Source organism: Biomphalaria glabrata, chromosome 11 (genome assembly GCF_947242115.1).
Source record: "Biomphalaria glabrata chromosome 11, xgBioGlab47.1, whole genome shotgun sequence".
Taxonomy (NCBI): domain Eukaryota; kingdom Metazoa; phylum Mollusca; class Gastropoda; family Planorbidae; genus Biomphalaria; species Biomphalaria glabrata.
Window position 1 is genome coordinate 18,937,828 of NC_074721.1, and position 21,692 is coordinate 18,959,519.

Here is a 21,692-nt window from a genome sequence, read left to right on the forward strand (position 1 = left end):
TGTTGCATATCTGCCACATCATCCAGAGGACAGTACTGTTGCATGTCTGCCACATCATCCAGAGGACAGTACTGTTGCATATCTGCCACATCATCCAGAGGACTGTATTGTTGCATATCTGCCACATCATCCAGAGGACTGTATTGTTGCATATCTGCCACATCATCAGAACATTTCTTAGTGAACACTGTTGAGGGGACTACACTAAATTTAGTGTCCCTTTTAACGAAGATCGTCCTTGGCAGTGTCAGAGGATAAAAAATAATTAATTTCTACAATAATAGATGTTTTAATAGTAATAATAATAAAAATGATTATCATTAAAACGCACTCAAATTGACTATGTAATATAGAGTTCATAAATTTGTGATCAGTGGCTTAAAAGACAGACGTGAAGGACTGTCACATTACTGGTCTACTGTCGTAACAATGTGCGTAACTTCGGACTGACCATTTCGTCGATAAGAGACGTGACCAATCAAGACTAGCTGTGTGATTTGTTTATGAACACTTGGCATAATTTGTCTCATTTCTTCCATACTTTTAACTAGCTCTATGAATATAAGATAAATAAAGATCAAAATATTACACGTTTAAAAAATCAGAGCTAACAAGAAAAGATACAAGTAGAATAAGTTTAACATGGTGTGTATAGCCTGCAAGATAAGAGTGGGACACTCGGACTGGCACAAGAGGTCAAGGCTGCTACTGTAAGTTTACTTAGTCCAATAGAGACTCAAAAGGAAGTGTTAAGAAAAAAACATGCCTACTCCCACACTGTTAATACTGCAATCAATAAGAGTCTAAAAATGATGAAACTTAAGAACCAACGCGATTCTCGAATTCGTGTCTGTAAGGTTCAAAAGTAAGACCAGGTTAAGAGGTCAAACTTATGTTTTTAATAAGAACAGTTTTGAGTTTGATGTCTGCTCTAGTTATGTAGGTTTAGATATTGATTTCTTAGATTAGAACTCGTTGAATCACGTGACATGTTATGTAAGAGAAATCTTCGTCCTTCACTTTCATCTATCCCTTTATCTATCTTTTTATCTATCCCTTAGATGAACCGTTGGGGCACCACCAATGATTTGTCGACGACTTTCTCAACTCCTGTTTTTTGCTTTAGATAGAATCTGGCAGGTCCATCCATTCTCTTATTTGTGTTCAGCAAGAAAGACCACACCATGTTGAGAGCGTTCTTTGACTTCACAGTGTTACACGAATAAGTCTAAAAGATGGATCTTGAGACTTCAACTCGTTCTCTAAGCAGCCTCAATAAAACAGCATTTGACAAGGCCTCACTCTATCAGAGTGCTATGAGGCGTGCAACCTAGGCTCTCAACATGAGGCTAAAACAAATTGGTTCGATTAGTGTCAAGCCTACAAAGTCTATCCCTCGCCGTCTCTTAAGCTTTTTGGTGACTTATTTTACTTACTAAACATAAAGATGGTCCATGACAATAGCATATGGAATATTTAATTTATATTCCTGATGCAAGATCCGTTGTGTTTAAGAGGCAATAAGAACAAGTGCAGACATTGTTTCAAATCAATATAATACCGTTCAAGAGAGACAAAGTGACGGTTTATTGGGTCCACTACTTCCTTACGCCCACGAAATGTTGATAGTGCTAAAGAAATGTTTTGCTCACAGTCCAAGAGTTTTAAAACAAGGTCTGGTCAAAACATTTTTTTTCATAGAAAAGTTTTCCAAAAAGACAAGTTTGTAAACTAATTTTTTGTTTTGTTTTGACTTATTTTTACTGATTAGATTGGCTCCAGATAATGTATGACTGTGTGTATGTGTGTGTGTATTATTAAAATTTTTACATAAGACAATCACTTTTTAACGGCGCTGTCTGCCATCACTTAAGTCTCAACCAACTCACCAGAGGCCTGGATAGTGTATGTTAAAAGGAGTAATATAGAAAGTTTATGAATGTTTTGATTTGTACACAATCTGGGTTTTTACTGGCGAACTACTCTCACGAGATTCAAATCCAATGTGTTGGCTTTTGAAGTGCCTATTGGTGGTGTGTGTGTGGTGGACGGGTCAAGTGGAATGTGGGAAGAACTACGCCAATGCTCTGTCTAAATCTATTTTGTTTTTAAACACTCAAAGGTGAGTCCTTGAATTTTTAGAGATATATCAATAGATGTTGGTAGATAGATAGATAGATAGATAGATAGATAGATAGACAGACAGACAGACAGACAGACAGACAGACAGATAGTTAGATAGACAGACAGACAGACAGACAGACAGACAGACAGACAGATAGATAGATAGATAGATAGATAGATAGATAGATAGATAGATAGACAGACAGACAGACAGACAGATAGATAGATAGATAGATAGACAGACAGACAGACAGACAGACAGACAGACAGACAGACAGATAGATAGATAGATAGATAGATAGATAGATAGATAGATAGACAGACAGACAGACACACATAGATAGATCGATAGACAGATAGATAGAAATAGAATAGAAATAGAAATAGAAATAGAAATAGAAAGAAGTGTATCAATTCTAAACTAGGAAGCGTACATTAGTCATTACCTTCCCTTTATTTATCCTGAAACTCTCCGTTATCGGATGTCGTCAAAATAGCAACTACATTCCACAAGGAAAGTTCTGACCTAAATTCCACATGGAAAGTTCTGACCTACATTCCACATATAAAGTTCTGAGCTACATTCCACATGGAAAGTTCTGAGCTGAATTCCACATGGAAAGTTCTGACCTACATTCCACATGAAAAGTTATGACCTACATTCCACATGAAAAGTTATGACCTACATTCCACAAGGAAAGTTCTGACCTACATTCCACATGAAAAGTTCTGACCTACATTCCACATGAAAAGTTCTGACCTACATTTCACAAGGAAAGTTCTGACCTACATTCCACATGAAAAGTTCTGACCTACATACCACAAGGAAAGTTCTGACCTACATTCCACATGGAAAGTTCTGAGCTACATTCCACATGGAAAGTTCTGAGCTACATTCCCCATGGAAAGTTCTGACCCTCATCTCGCCTATACCAGCACACGTCTAAAAGTTAGTCCTGCTTGAAAGGACACAATATAAAGAATGTAGACAGTCTAAGTTATAATGAAGTCAGGTCCCGAAAAAGAAAGCTGACCTCTTGACGTTAAGGCTGCTTCATGATAATCAGTCTTTAAGTTTAAGACTTTTCATGCCCAGCCATAATTTAAACTTAATGAGCAGGATAAAAGATAATATGTAGATGTAGTTGAATGAACATATAATTAGTAGATGTAGCTCACACAAATTTAGTCTAAATGGCTAGTCAACATAATTTTTTAATTGCATACTTTGCACTGCCGACAAACACAGGTCCGGCAAGCTGCCAATCAACAATCCAATTCCATGGAGAGGAGATTCAGGGCTAAATGATTGTGTGGTCGGAGGATGGTATGATGCTGGTGACCACGTCAAGTTTGGACAGCCCATGGCTTCAGCTGCTACAATATTGTTGTGGTCATTATACCGGTGAGCAGTTTGATAACAATACCTGTTGTTAAGACCAATCCTGGTCAGTTTTAAATTAAGGGTTGGTAATCCTGGTGGCTTGGGAAACAAGTTTAAGTAATCCTGGTCAGTTGGGTAATAATCCCAGTCAGTTAGGGAAACAAGGGTAACAATCCCAGTCAGTTTGGGGAACAAGGGTAACAATCCCAGTCAGTTGGGGAACAAGGGTAACAATCCCAGTCAGTTTGGGGAACAAGGGTAACAATCCCAGTCAGCTTGGGGAACAAGGGTAAAAATCCCAGTCAGTTTGGAGAACAAGGGTAACAATCCCAGTCAGTTTGGAGAACAAGGGTAACAATCCCAGTCATTTTGGGGAACAAGGGTAACAATCCCAGTCATTTTGGGGAACAAGGGTAACAATTCCAGTCAGTTTGGGGAACAAGGGTAACAATTCCAGTCAGTTTGGAAAACAAGGGTAACAATCCCAGTCAGTTGGGGAACAAAGATAACAATCCCAGTCAGTTGAGAAACAAGGGTAACAATCCCAGTCAGTTGAGGAAACAAGGGTAACAATCCCAGTCAGTTTGGGGAATAAGGGTAACAATCCCAGTCAGTTTGGGGAACAAGGCTAACAATCCCTGTCAGTTTGAGGAAACACGGGTAACAATCCCAGTCAGTTGAGGAAACAAGGGTAACAATCCCAGTCAGTTGAGGAAACAAGGGTAGCAATCCCAGTCAGTTGGGGAAACAAGGGTAGACAATCCCAGTCACTTGAGAAAGAAGGATAGAATATCCTAGTTAGTTAAAAAAAAAACATGCATTGTAGTCCTAGTACGTTAGGAAATAGGGGTAGGTAATCCTGGTGGCTTGAGAAACTGGGTTAACTATTACTGGCCAGTTGGAAAACAGATTAGTTAATTATAGTTAGTTGGGAAATTGGCAGTTATTTCTCGTCAGTTTTGAAACAGACTAGAATACACTAGTTATTGTTGTGTCTGTTTTATTGACACCATTCCTCCAGCCATCTGTTTTTATACGAGAAAAGAGTCCATCTAATTACAATAAATTTCCATAAGAATCAATAAAGCAATCTTAGTCTTAGTCTTATTTTTATTAGATGCTTTTGTTTGAGACAACAGATTCAATGCAAACAGAAGTGTTACCATCATATACAATACTTTTATATATACTGTGTTTGGATTGAATCTCTCAGCACTGTATATCTCTTCAGGTTTAAAGATGCGTATAGTTCTACCGCAACTCTGGACAGCATGTACGACATGATCAAATGGCCCCTGGACTACTTTCTTAACGCCTGGAATGCATCGGCTCAACAATTCGTGGCCCAGATTGGTGACGGTAACACTGACCACGCCTACTGGGGCCGACCTGAAGATATGACCATGGTCAGACCGTGCATATATATCAATACAACTTTCAAGGTATATTCACTTTCCTAATATAGCCTATTAAACAGGTGCAATCGAGGCTGAGACCAGAGTTTTGAGATATATCTAACTAAGTGATACTGAAAATACATAGTAGTGTGTATCGCCTTGTTAGCATTCTGTAACATTATCGCCATTACATTTATGTAATTGTTTTAGAATTGGTGTATTTTTATGAAAAAATCGCTTGCATAATTAATTTTATAAATTAAACGGTTTGCTTTTAGAAACCCAAAAGTAGCCGTTGCACCTAAACTTTTCAAGCCGCATCGCGTGGTGAAATAATATTTTTCATTTCTCTTCTAGTTTTTGAGATCTGAGTGCGACTAACGGACATTTTGCACAAACCTAATAGCGGCTTTTCCCCTTACGGGGCCTCTAATAAAAATTACTTTGTGCTATAAGCAAAAGAACTTAGAAATGTGACTCTACAGAGCTAAATAGTGAACACTATGGTTTAATAAAAGTCTTCGTCTATTAATACTTGCCTATAGTGTGCATCGGATACACCAATACGTTCAGACTTGCCTCCATGCATGAAAATCTTCAATATTAAAATTCTATCTACATTCATTGAACCCAAAACTCGGTATATAGATATAACTGCATAATAATAATAAAATAATAATAATAATAATTATTATTATTATTTTTTAATGTCCGTACGGAAATTTGTCTTACAATTTGTGCATTACACCAAACAAAAAACATTATAATTTAGAACTATAACAAACCAAAATGTAAATTCACACCAGACTCACTCATAATTTAAATGCGAAAAGTTTCTTCATTTACATAACTAATAACAAATGAACATCCAAAATGCATACATCAAAGCAAGAATAGAATTCAATTTGAAAGCACATGTAGCCACACAGTACAGTACATTTCATCCTATTACAAAGAGAATTATAAATAGATCATAACCAGAAAGTCAAAAATAAGTCTTACACAGTCCTACCAAGTAAAACTAAAACTGAATGTCTTTTGTTTGTCTGGACTTTCCGGAGATTGAGCTTTTGTTGGTTTGGTGGTGACTGGCTGAATCTCGTGTCTTATTAACATTTGTTTCAGGGCAGTGATGTTCTGGGGGAGACAGTGGCAGCACTTGCAGCTGGGTCTATAACTTTTCAAGCGAAAGGAGCTATTTTCTACAGCGAACAACTTTATTCTGCTGCCAAGAGCTTGTACGCGTTTGCAATGGACAACAGGTACATTTAATGACAGATTGAGAACATGTCTTTTTTTAAAATTCAGAAATACAATAATAACCATAGACATAGGTAACTTTGCTGGGCCACCCAAGTATTTAAAAATAAAAGAAATGCTTGGATCACGTGGGTAAAGAAAAGCGCGGGAAAGACGTGGCAGGATTAACCAGTAGAATAGTTGAGTTTGCCATTGGTTGCTACACTTAAACATTAAACACATTGATTGACGTTCGAATTGAAAGTACATTTGTTTTCCGCGGGCTGGTATTTGTCAAGACTTTTTTTTTTATTAGGAGATTCCTGGTAACTTTGGGGACATAAATGGCGGCGTGGTTGTGTAGAATGAACTTTGAACTATCGTAACAATGGTCTCGAGTTTTAACCCTTTCCACTCTCCTTCTTCCATCCCAGACAATGTTCTAGCATTCAATAGGTTCAGGTCTGTGAGGACGTTCAACACGCAATCAAACGAAATCAACTCATGTAATGTACACTACTAGATCAAACTTAAATTTCTAGATCAACTCATGTAATGTACACTATTAGATCAAACTTAAATTTCTAGATCAACTCATGTAATGTACACTATTAGATCAAACTTAAATTTCTAGATCAACTCATGTAATGTACACTATTAGATCAAACTTAAATTTCTAGATCAACTCATGTAATGTACACTATTAGATCAAACTTAAATTTCTAGATCAACTCATGTAATGTACACTATAAGATCAAACTTAAATTTCTAGATCAACTCATGTAATGTACACTATTAGATCAAACTTAAATTTCTAGATCAACTCATGTAATGTACACTATTAGATCAAACTTAAATTTCTAGATCAACTCATGTAATGTACACTATTAGATCAAACTTAAATTTCTAGATCAACTCATGTAATGTAGACTACTATATCAAACTTGAAGTTCTAGATCAACTCATGTAATGTACACTACTAGATCAAACTTCTAGATGGCGCTGTGATTTATTGAATGCTTTTTAACGATTTTCCGACACATTTTAATCACGACATTTTTGTCAGCCGTAAAAATGAGAAAAAAAAAATGTTAAGAAAATACAAAACTTATAAGTTTCTTACCCGTCGAAATTCGGATATATTTTGAACTCTTGTGGAGGCCCCTGGATAACCCGGGCTGTAGCCCCGTCTGCCCTCCCTTCAATCCGACCCTTATGACCGAAGACCGTTCGTAAACAATGACTAACGATCTCAAGTTCTTAAATAGCGCCGTACAAAGATTCTTCTGGATTCTTTTCGTCAGTGTTAGTAAATTTGACAAGCTTCCATTAGCTGTTATCATGTCCTGTCAAACGTGACATACAAAACACACACACATGGGGTTACTTTCTCTACCTAGACGTTTTTTAAAAATGTCCAATGAAAGCATTACGTTGACTAAAGAAATGTCTATGTCCAGGGGACTGTATAACGGGTCACGTGGTTTCTATGACTCCACTTCAGAGAGCGATGAGATGTGTAACGGGGCGATGTGGCTGTACAGAGCGACCAACGACTCCACTTACTTGGACTACGCCAGGACACTAGCAGACTTTAATGTCCCTTGGTCTTACGACTGGGACAATAAGCAAGGTAACATAGACTTCATTCAAACAGAACGCACAGAGATGTATATATTGTTAAAATGTCATTCAATATTCCAGATGCTCAGGCAATGAACAATTATTCATTGATAGAAAGCTTTTGAGTGTATACAGTGTACAGAAGTACTGACCTACAAAACAACAAAACAACATTATAAATATAAAGCCATTATAATAATTGTGTGCACTTTTTTGAACAGTATTGAATCGTATTTAATTTTGAGATTTGATAGAAATTTGATCGGAATTTTGATCGGAATTTTGATCGGAATCTCAATGTTTTAATAGATAAATATCGAGCCTAAAGATTTAAGAAGAGTGTACTGCTTCAAGACTTTACGCAGACCAATCTTTGACCTACAGATTTTGTCAATTCTATCGCATACAATGCTATTGTCTTCCTTCACTTTTTCGCCCGCTCACGGTGGTGAAGATGAATGTTCTAAGGACTTCGAGAATGTTCTCCAGAAAATGAAGCAATCCTTGAAGAGCTACAGATCTCGTCAGAACTTTTACTGTTATTATAGAGTATTAATATTGTCATTTATTGAAATCATTACATTCATATTTTAATGCTAGATAGTTATGTGTCCATATATAATATTTCATGCTTGCTATTTCCAATCAAACACTAAGAGTCCAGGTATTTGATACATTATTGAGGAACTCGAGATCACTAACGAGACAGAGCTCCAGTCCAAAAACTCAGGATTCGAACAAGTTATTGGGGGACTAGAGTCTTGTTGTCTATTGCCTTCTCAGTTAGTTACTGATTTGTATTAACTCTTTCTCTCCTAATTGACGATACCATCGTTGATTTGACCTCATTAAATTAAATTAATGTTTAATGTTATAAAATTTATTTTGTGTCATATAAAAAGAGCATTCATTCCCCTTTAATTCTATACCAAACAAAACATTTTCTGATAACAAACAACAAAGCTATTGAAGCTTAATCATAACAGGGGAGTGAAATAGTAATTATCAAAATGAAGAATTTGGTAGAAACGTGTAAAAATAATTACGGAGAGAAAGAGTTAACCGAAGACTCTGTAGGCTGTCAATAAAATGACAGAACTACATGTAGGCTGAAGAGAAAACATCAATTACACAATATTGAGTTGTTACAAAATTCTTTCCCCTCCTAGCCTCCTGCCTTCTGTTGTTGTATGAAGAAACTCATGAAGACAAGTACCAGCAGGCATTGGTCAACTATTTTGACTCTTGGTTACCTGGTGGAACAATGGACTACACACCTTGTGGCCTGGCATGGAGATTTAAATGGGGATCTCTCAGGTTTGGGACTTTAATAATATTCAGCATTTATCTTATATCTCATACGTGTACAAACATTCCTTAAAAAAACAACAACAAAAAAAGCCACGTACCACGCCTAATTTATAAAAACAAGCATTTGCATTTAATTCTTTAGTTGGCAGCAGCTGGACATTACACTATAAGGCGCCTGAAGACACATAAACTAATTCGCCTTGAAGTCATCGATATATGTAAATATCTAAATCCCAAACTAAAAATAACCAATTCGCCCTCTAAAAGAGTCTACTTTTATTCACCATCTGAGTTCATCTCTCAAGTTTAATAATTTTATGCTGGAATGGACATCGGTATGGAACTTCACCGTGGAAAAGGATTTGAAAAGTTCTTTTCATACAAAATAAAATGGTTTATAAACACAAGTGCTTTTAAATCCAAATCATGATGTTGTTTTCATTATGACGTTATCTTATAAAATAGAGAACAACTTTTTTCCTTTGTTTTTTTTTTTTTCCATTTGAACCGATCAGTCCTTTAATACTTAGGAACTAGATAGATAACTCAAAAACCTTGAATGTGAGAAACAAAGTAAACATTTTCCAAAGATTTAATAACATTGTGTCTCACTTTCTCTACAGAGAAATGGCCAACACTGCATTCTTAGCATTGTTGGCGGCTGAGTCGGGAATTCAGACTATCAGACTACGTCAATGGGCCGTGCAACAAATCAACTACATCCTAGGAGACAACAACTTTAACGGAGGCTGCTTCAGTTTTCAAATTGGCGTCGGCAACAAGTATCCCCTGCAACCACATCACCGTGCAGCCTCTTGCCCCGACAAGCCGGCGCCCTGTGGCTGGGACAACTTCAATTCGCCTTTGCCTAACCCACACGTTTTGCAAGGCGCCTTGGTGGGTGGTCCCCTTGTAGACGACAGCTACGAAGACAAACGTGATAACTACGTCCTAAATGAAGTGTCCACAGACTATAACGCCGGCTACCAGGGAGCTTTAAGTGGACTACTCCATCTCGAGAATTTGAACAGTTTACCAATTGTTGCCAGTAAATGTCCTTGTTTGGATTAGGTAATAACAAGAAAACATTTTTGAATAAGTAACGAGGAACTCTTTCATATTTCTGTACACTATATAAAACAACGCCAATGATTATGATGTACGGTCTTGGTTTGGTTGTATTTCCGGACAGCTTGTCCAACTAAATCGTTATAGACTTATTGTGTTCTTAATACAGAACTTCTGTATAAAACTTAAAAAACTTCTTTATTAAATAAAAAGTGAGCTTAATTCTTAATTGACGTCTTTTAATTTGAAGTTAGAGATATGTAGAAAGACAAAGAAACATCTAAATATTAAACTGCTTAGAGATAAACGGCATCTTATTTGTGGCGCTCATATCTGCCAAAAAATACATGATTATATAAACTGAATTAGAGCATACAGATTAGAGCAAGCTAATGGTGCGAATTTATTCACTATCATCAATACTTTGATAATCCACTGGACACGATATGGAAGAAAATGACTCAGTAAATTTTATTTTACATGTCTCAACATTTCCTAACAAATAGAATACGATGAACTGGAGTAGAAGCATGGGCTTGGAAAGAACAGAGTACAAAGATCAAATAAATTGCACCAATTCTCAGTTCATTTCAAGTGAAAAAATGCACACACACACAGATAAAAATAATCTAGAAACAAGGCGGCAATTCCTTTCCATAGCGATCTGTCACAAGCGACTAACCAGCTAGTGCCCACCAATCTTCTGCGGAAATGTGACGCTAGGCTAGACGTGGACCGCCATGTTATTGTTTCCCTTTTTTCTACCTTCAGGTTTTGTTTGGCAGACGTTTTAGTTTTCTGTGGGGCTAATAAGTGTTTGAATAGAGTTTCAATAGGAAACATGTAAAATACTAAAAAAAAAAAAAATAAATTAATTAAATAAAAGCTTACCTGAGGGAAAGAACACCGCACTTACAACCATATCTCTCTATAATGTAGAGGCTATTTCCCTTATTCGATATCAAACAAAATAATTAATTACCAAAAGTTAATTGACTTATTGGTTAATTTTTAAATTGATTCATGTTTTGTTAGGGTCAATAAATAATTGTTTAAAGTTTCATTTGATCTAAGAATGGGTGTAGGCAGGGCCGGCCTTAGGCAAATAGAGGCCTTATGCGAAGCGAATAGGGAGGCCCCAAATGCAATAGAATAACAAACATTTAAGACTGAAAAATATGTAAAGAATTGTTTACTGTCCTGTAACGATACCTAAACCAACAAATAAGTTAAACCCATATAGAATATAGGGTGGACATATTAAATAGACAATTCGTGATCACCAGACTAGAAATTGTGTTTCGACATTTCCACAAATGGATGAAACAATGGTCTTCTAAAAATCTGACAAATAAATCTAAACATCATATGATAAACCTTGAATCATAGTAGAGACTTGAAGCGAGTAGACATATAATAGAGCCATAAAGTTATGTCTGCTGTGTTTCAGATTTGATCCATGCTGGTTCGCATTTTTTTTTCTAACAAAAATTTCATAGTCTTGTGCGAGGCCCCATTAATAGTAGGCCCTAAGCAGCTGCCTTGTTTGCCTATGCCTAAGGCCGGCCTTGGTGTAGGAGACATAACGTGTACAATATCTAAAGTGACAAAATCCCCCCATATTTACATACCTGTTAATACTGAAGGACAGATTTCCCTTGAAGTTTTCAAACAAAACAATTAATCGCCAGTAATTAATCTACTAATTGGTTAATCTGTTTTATTGCTTCATGTATTGTCTAAGCCAATGAATAATTGTGAAAAGTTTTAACTTGATCCGAGATTGTGTGTGTGAGAAATAACGTTTACAAACATTTTACCAGACAGAGCGGGTTGATATAAACTTTGTAAAAAGAAAGTCATTTTGTTTTAATTTACAAAGAAATTAGGGAGTATAAAGAAACGATACTGTTTACTCTCTCACTCTCTCTCTCTCTCTCTCTCTCTCTCTCTTTATATCTATTTTTTATTTTCCCTCGTTATCTCTCTGTCTCTCTCTCTTTCATCCCCTCTGTAGCTTTACCTTTAATGACGTACAAGTATTACGTCATCAAGTAGTGAATCAAACTTAGGAAACACATGGCTGCATTGCGTTGCAGAACTCAAGTCCTAATTAAAATCTGAATCGAGTCACTCTCTACTCAAATCTATAGCTGTCTAGGGACAACTGAAAGAACAATCTGACAGTCACAAGTGCGTAGGTTGCTGCAGATGATATCATGGCCCAGACTGCAAACATAATTACCTGATGTAATTAAAGCACTATTATCTCATAATGCGTCACACTAGACAAACTCATAGGGTCTCACTTTACCATAAATGGGACACTTTGTTAATAATGCACTTCGTACTTATGGAATAGCTACCATATTTTTACCTTATGAAACGGGGGTGGAGGGGTGATAGTTCTTTAAATACAACATTGGTTATGCAGCCAGTTCACTGTAAGTTTAGCTGACTGGATTATACATAAATCTAAGTCGAATCTCAGTTCCTGCCTGTCTGAGTCTTCTGTCCTGCAAATATTGTTGTAGTCAATTATTTGAAAGATGAGAATCCCTTAATAGATATACATCAGTATAAAACAAACAATAAAATGCATTAGAAAAAACACACAATACAAACACCCACAGTTCCAGTTGTTTGTATATAAGTTCCAGTTCTGTTTGAGTTTTTAAGATTTTTGAGGAAAACTTCCCATCTCTCTCGGTTCTTCATTCCAATCTAGACAATTCTAACCATGGGATCCTTTTGGACAACCATTTTTCTGATGCTGGCTTGTTTTATCTTGTCTGCCAGTCCACTGAAGAACTACAGCAGCGCATTGGCAAAGTCCATCTTGTTTTATAACGCACAAAGGTTTGTTCAAGTTATTTCTTTAAGAACATTTTTTCTTCTGTCCTTTCTTGACTATTTTATCTCTCCAAAAGCATATTGTTATAAAATGGAGAGGATTCTTAGATCTGGATATAAAGTATGAATTTATTTTAGTTAGTGTTGAATTGCGTCGACTAGCTTGGAGGCCTTGCGTCAACTAGCTTGGAGGCCTTGCGTCAACTAGCTTGGAGGCCTTGCGTCAACAAGCTTGGAGGCCTCCTTCAGTTGTAAAGGCTATCATTCATCTCGCAGAACACTTTCATGTGACTGTAGTGCCTTATTTTGGAGAGACACTCCCGTCCACATGTATCCCAGGTTAAGTTGACATTCGTTATGATGGTAGAGGAGTCAGCCATGTTTTGTTTGTCACGCTTTTGTTCAATGATGTTACCTGTTACCTCGCCAGTCTGTTCTTCATTCTAGATACTGACTCGAATGACAAAATATTTACCTCCGTCAAATCCAATCTAGAGACTATTAAACTAAAGACTGAATACTCTCTCTCTTTAATTCTACAAAGTCAGTTATCTAGATCCTCGTTACCCATGGATAACACAGTCACAGGTGTTTGGTTGGTGTTGTAACTACAAGAGTGTTGATTTCTACATTGTTACCAATGATATAAAAAAAAAAAAAAAATACTAGTAAATGTAAGTCATAATTTAACTCATGTACTAAAACATTTCGGAGCTGGAGAATATAGAGGTCAACACCTGTCGCTGAGGGCAAAATGGCGATAAAGACTTAGAATAATGAAATCTGGACACCAGGATCAATACAAAATTATAGATAGTCGACAGCTTTTTTTATGTTGTTTTTTTTCGGAGTTATCTTACACGCACACACACGCACATTGTGGTCAGTTCTGTCGTAGTATAAATAACAAATGACAATATATCCAATAAATAGAATAGATATCTTGTTTTTGTATTAACAGTTTTACTCTACTCCTGGGCACGTTAAGTATGTGCTAGATCTGCGTTTGTTCTGTCTTAAAAACAAAAACAAATAAACTTTTGAATGTGAGTAGGTGTGATTCTAACAGAGCTTGGAGGATATTAATGATATAAAGTCTTTTTCTTGACGTTGCTGTATTGTTCGCATGAGATACCGATTGTCACATTTCTTCCTGGACAGCTGTGTAAAGGTTTGAGACTTGTGACTATGTACAGTTAGTCATAGTGGAAGGCTGGACATTAAACCTGAATTATTTCTGTTGATACTTGTACTGAATTTCATGGATACAGTATGTGTGCATTAAAAGCTACCTTATTCTAGTCAAACATCAGATCTATGGAACTAATAAAAGTTCTAGTGTCCGTGTACTTAGAAATTAATCAATTTTATCATATAGATCTTACTAATTAATGTGGGCATGTGTTTTATTACTGTTATTATTATTAATATAGATTTGTATTATAAACTCAATACCAGCGTTATTGTCATATTTTGAAAGAACAGTAAGTATAAATGATTCACTAAACTAACATGACGGACACCTGACGAACCACTTTTACTGCTGCGGAAATGAAAGAGAAATTAGTAACATAAAAATATTGTTTTAAAAAGAAATTTCCTCCTTTAAGAATCTGATGATTTTTCGTAAGTTCGATTATTTTACTTTTATTGAGTAATCAATGATGGATTTACAACAAAGGAACATCCCGCCCCAGTTCCCGCGTACCCACGAAAAAACAAATGCTGGTTAAGCGCAGGTATAAATCCAGAGTATAGACAATTCTAATGATAGACCTTTGGATCCAAATTTACAAGGCGGTGCACACAATGTTCTTTAACTTCTATTAATTTAATAAACTCTTGAAAGACTAGAGTCTACATGTGGAAATACATGCTAGAATTCTGTTTAAAAAAAAGATATTCAAGACCAAATTTAATTTTAAAAGATAAAAGTTAAAAAAAAAAGGTCAAACTAGAGTATTCCCAGTGTGGTCAATTAGCAAGTAATTCTGTTCCCGAAACTAGGGCCTATACATTGATTGTCACATGTCTAGGGAACTCGTGATGGCCGATCCTTGTCCAGGTTTTTCACAGCTCTATGAATTGTAAGCTGAACAGAGGAATAATAAATGTATTTTATTGTGTACATGTCAGAACATAAATATTTTTCCATTGAAGATATTTTTTTCTAAAAGTATCAACAGCATCAAACATTTTACCAAATCAATCTTTTGACGATTCCATCCCCAGATCTGGCAAACTTCCAGCCAACAATCCCATCCCATGGAGGGGTGACTCAGCTCTCAATGACTGTGTGGTGGGTGGATGGTACGACGCTGGTGACTACCTGAAGTTGGGATTGCCTCTGTCCTATACAACTACCGCATTATTGTGGTCCATCAATAGGCAAGTGTGACACACCAGAATGCCCTCTATTCCCCATTTCTCCATATCGTTCTCATCTTTATCTATGCTACTATGTTTTGTTGCTTAGTGAATGTAGACACAGTGTATAAAATTCAAATGTAAACTAAGAGATTACAGTGATTTGTATTTATCATGAAATTCAACAATAAAAGTAATTTTTTTTGTTACAGTTTTTTTCCCACCATTCAAAAAATTAATATTCTTATATCTATTAAGTCATGGTAAATGTATTTCTTTGTGATACTGATATCTAAATGATCTCTTCTAATGGTCAACTATTTTAGGTTTAGCGATGGCTATCAAAGAGCTGGTCAACTCACACAAATGTACGACATGATTAAATGGCCCCTAGACTACTTCCTAAAGGCCTGGCGCCCTGCTCAGAACGAGCTGGTGGTTCAGATTGGGGATTCCACTGACCACTCCTATTGGGGGCGTGCTGAGGAGATGACGATGACCAGGCCATGTTTTAAGATCAATACAGTTACTAAGGTGACGAGCTTGCCATTAAAGAACAAAGTTTGAGATAATTTAATATCAACTAAGTTATTCTTCATAAAAGATTATAACTTTTCGTATACACATTTCAAAAGCTATCTACTCCACTGCTTGATGCATATTTTTGTATTTTCCCCCCCAAAAAAGTAAACATATGCCGAGCAGTGGCGTAAGCTAAGGTGGTGGGAGTAGGGGGGGAATTTGAAAATCACCCCGGGCCTCCCACTTGAGAAAGGCCCCTAATTAGTGTTTTTTTTTACATTTAAAAATTAAATATTACGCAAAATGCAGGGGCCTCCAAAGAGGTCAAGCACCCGGGCCCCCAAACGATGGAAAATTCTTAGCTACGCTCCTGAAGCCGAGTGTATCGTATTAATTATTGGATGAAGTATAATGTTATCGTTTATTTCAACTAATTTGTATGAACAAGTATTTTTAAAATGCACCAAGCCTGTTATATTGTATAAAGCGTTTTTTTTAAATTAAAAAAAAAAAGTCAACTTTAAAGACAAGGCAATATACTTTGCTTATCATTCTAGTTCACACATTTCTATTATTTCATCGCAGGGTAGTGATATAGCTGCTGGAACAGCCGCTGCTCTAGCCGCAGGATCCGTTGCATTTATGCTAAAGGGTGACCTAGCTTACAGCAATCAACTCCTCAATGCATCCAAAAGTTTGTATACTTACGCCAAGGCAAACAGGTGACTTTATTTTGTAGGGCTTTTGACTGTGAACAAATCTTTCTATTTCTAAGCCTATGCTAGAAAATTGTATAAACTTATTTTATTTTTGCTAAACTGATATCAAATCTCGTTGTCTGTCTTGATCACATTTTGTATACGTAATGTTTTCCACTTCATATTTTTGGATCAAGTTGAAATTTGGCACAATTATACACTGCCAATAACAAAGCATGAATCAATCAAATAGTTGACCAATTATTTTATCAAATAGGAATAATTGAAAAATTATTTAATGAACTGGGCATAATTAATTAATTTCTTTTTATGTAGAGACAGTACTAGCTAAGGGGAGATACATCTTATGCAGAGAATTAGGGCGTTACCTAAACATTTAAAACTAAAAATAGATAACGATAAGCCCTCCATTTTCATTAGCAGTTGGCTGGCACAGTGGCCAGTGTGTTGGCTTGAGGAGGCTCGATTTCAAGTCGAACAATTTTTTTTTTTAATTTTAAATATCTTTTAAAAAAGCCATCACGGTAACATTCTCCAAGTGACCCCCTCCTAGCGACCCCTCCCTCCCCCCCCCCCCCCAACTGGTCCACAGTTTATACCATATAGGGCAATAAAAATGATAAAAGCAAGAAATAGCGCTAAACAAAATCGGTTGGTAAAATGTTACCAATAGCATACGTTAATTCCTGTTAGCCTCTAGGCCCTATCTATTACAAATAAATGACATGATTGATTCAAAATAATTGATACAATTACACTTAATATAAGAATTTTTTTTTTATTTTACTTACTTTGTTTATATCTTAGAATTTTGATTATTTAAGCAATTGATTATAACTAAGTGAATAGCGGTGACAGTTTGACGTGGTCTCTTAAGGTATCCGTTGTTGTAAATTGTTTTATCTTTTTCTATTTTTAATTTTAAAAAATCCATTATTTAAGAAAAACGTTTGTGATTTTATTTGATTAATTTAAATAAAGAATTTAAAAATAATTTACAAGTTAAGAAATACAAAGTTGGAAATATAGCTATAAAATTAGAAATAAATGGTTCAACTGAGCTATTTCTTTATTGGATAGTAAAGAATTAATTTTAAATGAACAGGTTTGTTTCTTATGTGTAAAATAGTTCTCATTCTTTGACGTGACAGTCTAAATACCGTAAAAAAAACTTTATTCTTAGCAAGTATTAACAAGCCAATGTTATCTCCCAGAGGCGTGTTCACTGGCTCTGCTGAGTTTTATGGCTCCAGTGGGGACAGGGACGAACTTTGTGAGGCAAGTATGTGGCTCTACAAGGCAACCAGGGGAGTTAATTATCTGGCAGACGCGAGAACTTTTGTCGATATGGAGACTAGCTGGGCTTACAGTTGGGACGAGAAAATAGGTCAGTAGTTGAAGGTTTTTGAAACTTTATTCAAATGAAGCAGAAAGTAAGACATTTGTATGTATGTATACATGTATGTATGTTTGTAGATATGTATGTCCCAAATAAAAATCAAAACCCTTTGACCAATCTTAATAAAACTTGGCATAAATTTTTCTTAGTTCATGGCGAGACCGTATTGTATATTAAATATCCGCACCACAACCGCAGGGCCCTAAGAACAGACAAATAGTAAATAATTGTATCTCTGTTTAAGAAAGAAACTTTTTAGCAAATCAGGAAAACCCGTTTTAATACCTAAATTTATATCTATTAAAGAAACTTTTTACAAAGTAGGTAAACACACACTGGAACAGATCCTACGTGAATGTATCGGCTTAACGGGTAAGCCTATTTTCGCAATATACTTCTATTTTCGCGGCGTAGAAAAAACTTGAAAGGAGCATTAGACAACTTTTCCAATCCACTATATTAGTAATAACCAAACCGGTGTTCTGCGACCTTGTCTAAAACCTGCTTGTTCTTCTGATATGATGTTGTCTGCTAACGGTTTTAGCCGGTTTAATATAATTTGTAACAGTACTTTGCTTTGGAAGGGTTATGATGAGTGATTGGGCCAAGGGTTTGGGCCATTCTCCCGATTGCCAGATCTTGTTGCAAATCCTATAGAGATCGTTTATCATGGTTTCTCCTCCCGCCTGTACAAGTTCACCAGGAGTGTTGTCAACTCCGGCCGATTTTCCCTTTTTCAGGGCGCTTACTGCTGCTGCTACTTCCGAGCCAAGAATCGAATAGTCGTCAATGTTGGATACTGCCGGGACATTTTGTATCTCTGTATTTCCTGAGATTTCAAAGTTATACAGCTCTGAACAATATATCGTCCATCTTACACATTACCTGAATAAATAAATAAAAACATATCTTACTAATCCAAATGAAGGACAGTGCTGAAGCAGAAAGATTCAGATCTCTTAAAACAAAACCTATCGTGAACACAAGATTTAAAGCAATATATACATTTCGTGTTCCTTTCAAACCAGAAGTTCCATTTAGAGAGCCAACGAAACTGTGTTGACCTGTTTCCAAGGCCAATCCTTTTACGAGATTTTTTGTTCAGTGTGTTCAGTGAGACCAAGTCTGTTTCTTTAACAAACAGATGTCTATCATTCCTGTGTCCATGACGTAATAGGACGTTCAATAGCAACAAGATTAAGGGGGAAGTTGCAAAAACTATTACAGGAACTCCAATTGTATTATCATTATTTATTCTATAATCCAATATTTACTATTTCAGTAGAATGTCGGTGGGCGGTGTTTTGCTCTACCTGAAGTTGAAAACTAAATGTAACTATATAATTGTGTTATAAATAAGTTTTCGTCTAAATAACTATTAACAAAGTACGCCAGAGATATAGGCATAAGTAAATGATGGATAGAAATCCTCTTACGAAATAAAACATTTAAATTGTCCAAGTAGAAATCACGACAAGATTGAACACACACTATTAGCACACAATTGAAATTGTCCAAGTAGAAATCACGACAAGATTGAACACACACTATTAACACACAATTGAAATTCATTTCGATTCACAAAGGAATCCAACATGACACTGTGAAACTTTGACCCCCCCCCCCCAATATTAGCTGGTCTGTGTTTTTATTTTTTACAGAAGTTTTTACAATAAAAACATCTTGAACCAGAAATAAAGAAATAACTTTTCATTTCTAAATAACTACTTTTACATTCTCCAAATCCTGTGTTAAAAAATTTGACAGTTTGCGAAGCCAATGTGTAATGAAATTTCCGGCTAAACCTAACAAACAACCAGACAACATTGATTTTATGTGTTTTATATGAGGTAAGTATCACTTTTTGTTGTTGCATGAACCTTTGATAAAATGATAAAAAATAGGTGAACATTTTTGGTTTGAATGTTGTCAGTTGGCTGCCAGTTGATGTTGTATCAAGAGACAGGGGAAACACAATATAAAGACTTCGTGGTGTCTTACTTCACTGCCTGGATGCCAGGTGGAACTGTTACCTACACACCTTGTGGTCTGGCCTGGAGAAGTGACTGGGCCTCTAACAGGTATCACCTAATATGTGTGTATAATGGTCAAAGGTTCTTACAGTAGCTCATTTAATACTCACAAAATAAAAAAAAAATACTACAAAATTATGAAGTAGTTTTAAGTCAGCGGAATTTAGATTATTATTTATTGAAGCAAAACAGCCTACATATAAGTTAAACAGATCGTAGACAATGTCTTTACCTGCTAACCAATGGTCTCGCTAGTGCGGGTGGCGTGTGTCTGAGCTTCATGAATTACTTTAGTTAGTCACACTGTCATATTATATCTATTTTACCCATTGTCAGTGAAATAGATTATTATATATATTTTTTTATATTCCGTCCTATTATATTAACTGAGGCGTTTTGATACATAAGACTATGCATTTAGATATAGATTATAGACTACATATTCCCAGTAGAAGCAATTAGCAATGGATTTAGGAGTCACCAGATAATTTGTCACTTCCGTTGGTTTTTTTTTTTTATCTTTATAAATATATTTAAACATTTACGATCTTTTTTTAACTTATGGGCAATATACATTTGCAACAAAATAAATCTTTGAGTGCCCTAGAATAAATGTTGCGGTCTGGCCGTATTTTGGTAATCATATATATATATATATATTAAAGATCTTCAATAATAGACGTTTCGTTTTAATGTATAATTTTTGAAACAGATAAGGCTTAACAAAGTTTTTTCTAGTTAATAAGATTAATGTTTTTCCCGAATATTCTCATAACAATGTCATAAATGTGCACGTTGAAAAAAATATTTCTTCTATTTACATTTCAGTTACGCTGGAAACTCAGCATTTATCGCCCTGGTGGCTGCAGATTCCGGCATCAATGCCGCTTCTTACCGGAAGTGGGCAGTAGAACAGATAAACTACCTACTCGGGGACAATCCTCACAGCGGTGGTTGCTATAGTTATGAAGTGGGTTACGGAAGCAAATATCCTCTGCAACCTCATCACGCTGGAGCCTCTTGCCCTAACAAACCTGCAACCTGTGACTGGAGCCAGTTCAGTTCGACTGCTCCGAATCCCCAGACCCTGCATGGTGCTCTAGTGGGAGGACCTGACCAGTACGACAACTTCCATGACGTCAGATCCGACTACATACAGAATGAAGTTGCTGACGACTACAATTCTGGCTTCCAGGGGGCGCTGGCTGGCATCCTTCACGTTCAAGCCATCAATCAATTTCCAGCAACAAGCAATAAATGTCCTTGCGCTGCCTAGAATGCATTTAAACTACAATCACTTTGACTGACATGTAACAAGGAAAACCATTTGTAGGTTATATAATTTTTTTTTATAGGATGATGAGAATAAATTCATAAAATACTGCAACTCCTATGTTGTTGTTTTTTCCTCTCAGATATTTAAATCTACTTATGCAAAGGTAAACAAGAATGTATGTAAAATAGTGTTATCTGTTAGGTCTTACAGTAAAAGAATGTCTCATGATACATAAGGCTTAAACTATATTATAATATAATCACGCAGTTTGGCGCGTTTGAGTGACAGGCTGTCTTTATAGACATTTATCGTTTGCAAAGTCTACAGCAGTGGTCTTCAACGGGGGCGCTATCGCCCCCAGGGGGGAAGTTCGAGAT

The 21,692-nt window shown here is 36.1% G+C and overlaps 2 protein-coding genes across 2 annotated transcripts; both read left to right on the forward strand.

Moving 5' to 3' along the window:
- Positions 1 to 1,834: 1,834 nt before the first annotated feature.
- LOC106054800 (endoglucanase A-like) lies at positions 1,835 to 10,236 on the forward strand. The gene is made up of 7 exons (XM_013210830.2): positions 1,835 to 2,122; positions 3,374 to 3,529; positions 4,740 to 4,950; positions 6,031 to 6,167; positions 7,605 to 7,777; positions 8,937 to 9,084; positions 9,702 to 10,236. Exons 1-7 carry the CDS (start codon positions 2,004 to 2,006, stop codon positions 10,147 to 10,149), a joined length of 1,392 nt encoding a protein of 463 aa, XP_013066284.2. The 5' UTR covers positions 1,835 to 2,003; the 3' UTR covers positions 10,150 to 10,236.
- Positions 10,237 to 12,845: 2,609 nt separating this feature from the next.
- On the forward strand, positions 12,846 to 21,386 carry LOC106054784 (endoglucanase E-4-like). Its single transcript, XM_056004402.1, has 7 exons — positions 12,846 to 13,005; positions 15,232 to 15,387; positions 15,693 to 15,900; positions 16,474 to 16,610; positions 17,822 to 17,994; positions 19,940 to 20,087; positions 20,868 to 21,386. Exons 1-7 carry the CDS (start codon positions 12,887 to 12,889, stop codon positions 21,313 to 21,315), a joined length of 1,389 nt encoding a protein of 462 aa, XP_055860377.1. The 5' UTR covers positions 12,846 to 12,886; the 3' UTR covers positions 21,316 to 21,386.
- Positions 21,387 to 21,692: the final 306 nt, after the last annotated feature.

Coding starts and splice junctions, on each gene's coding strand:
- LOC106054800 (XM_013210830.2), top strand. CDS start 2,004: ATGTGTTGGCTTTTGAAGTGCCTATTGGTGGTGTGTGTGTGGTGGACG. Junction 6,168..7,604: donor GCGTTTGCAATGGACAACAG/GTACATTTAATG, acceptor GTCTATGTCCAG/GGGACTGTATAACGGGTCAC. Junction 9,085..9,701: donor TTTAAATGGGGATCTCTCAG/GTTTGGGACTTT, acceptor CTTTCTCTACAG/AGAAATGGCCAACACTGCAT.
- LOC106054784 (XM_056004402.1), top strand. CDS start 12,887: ATGGGATCCTTTTGGACAACCATTTTTCTGATGCTGGCTTGTTTTATC. Junction 15,388..15,692: donor TTATTGTGGTCCATCAATAG/GCAAGTGTGACA, acceptor CAACTATTTTAG/GTTTAGCGATGGCTATCAAA. Junction 20,088..20,867: donor AGTGACTGGGCCTCTAACAG/GTATCACCTAAT, acceptor TTTACATTTCAG/TTACGCTGGAAACTCAGCAT.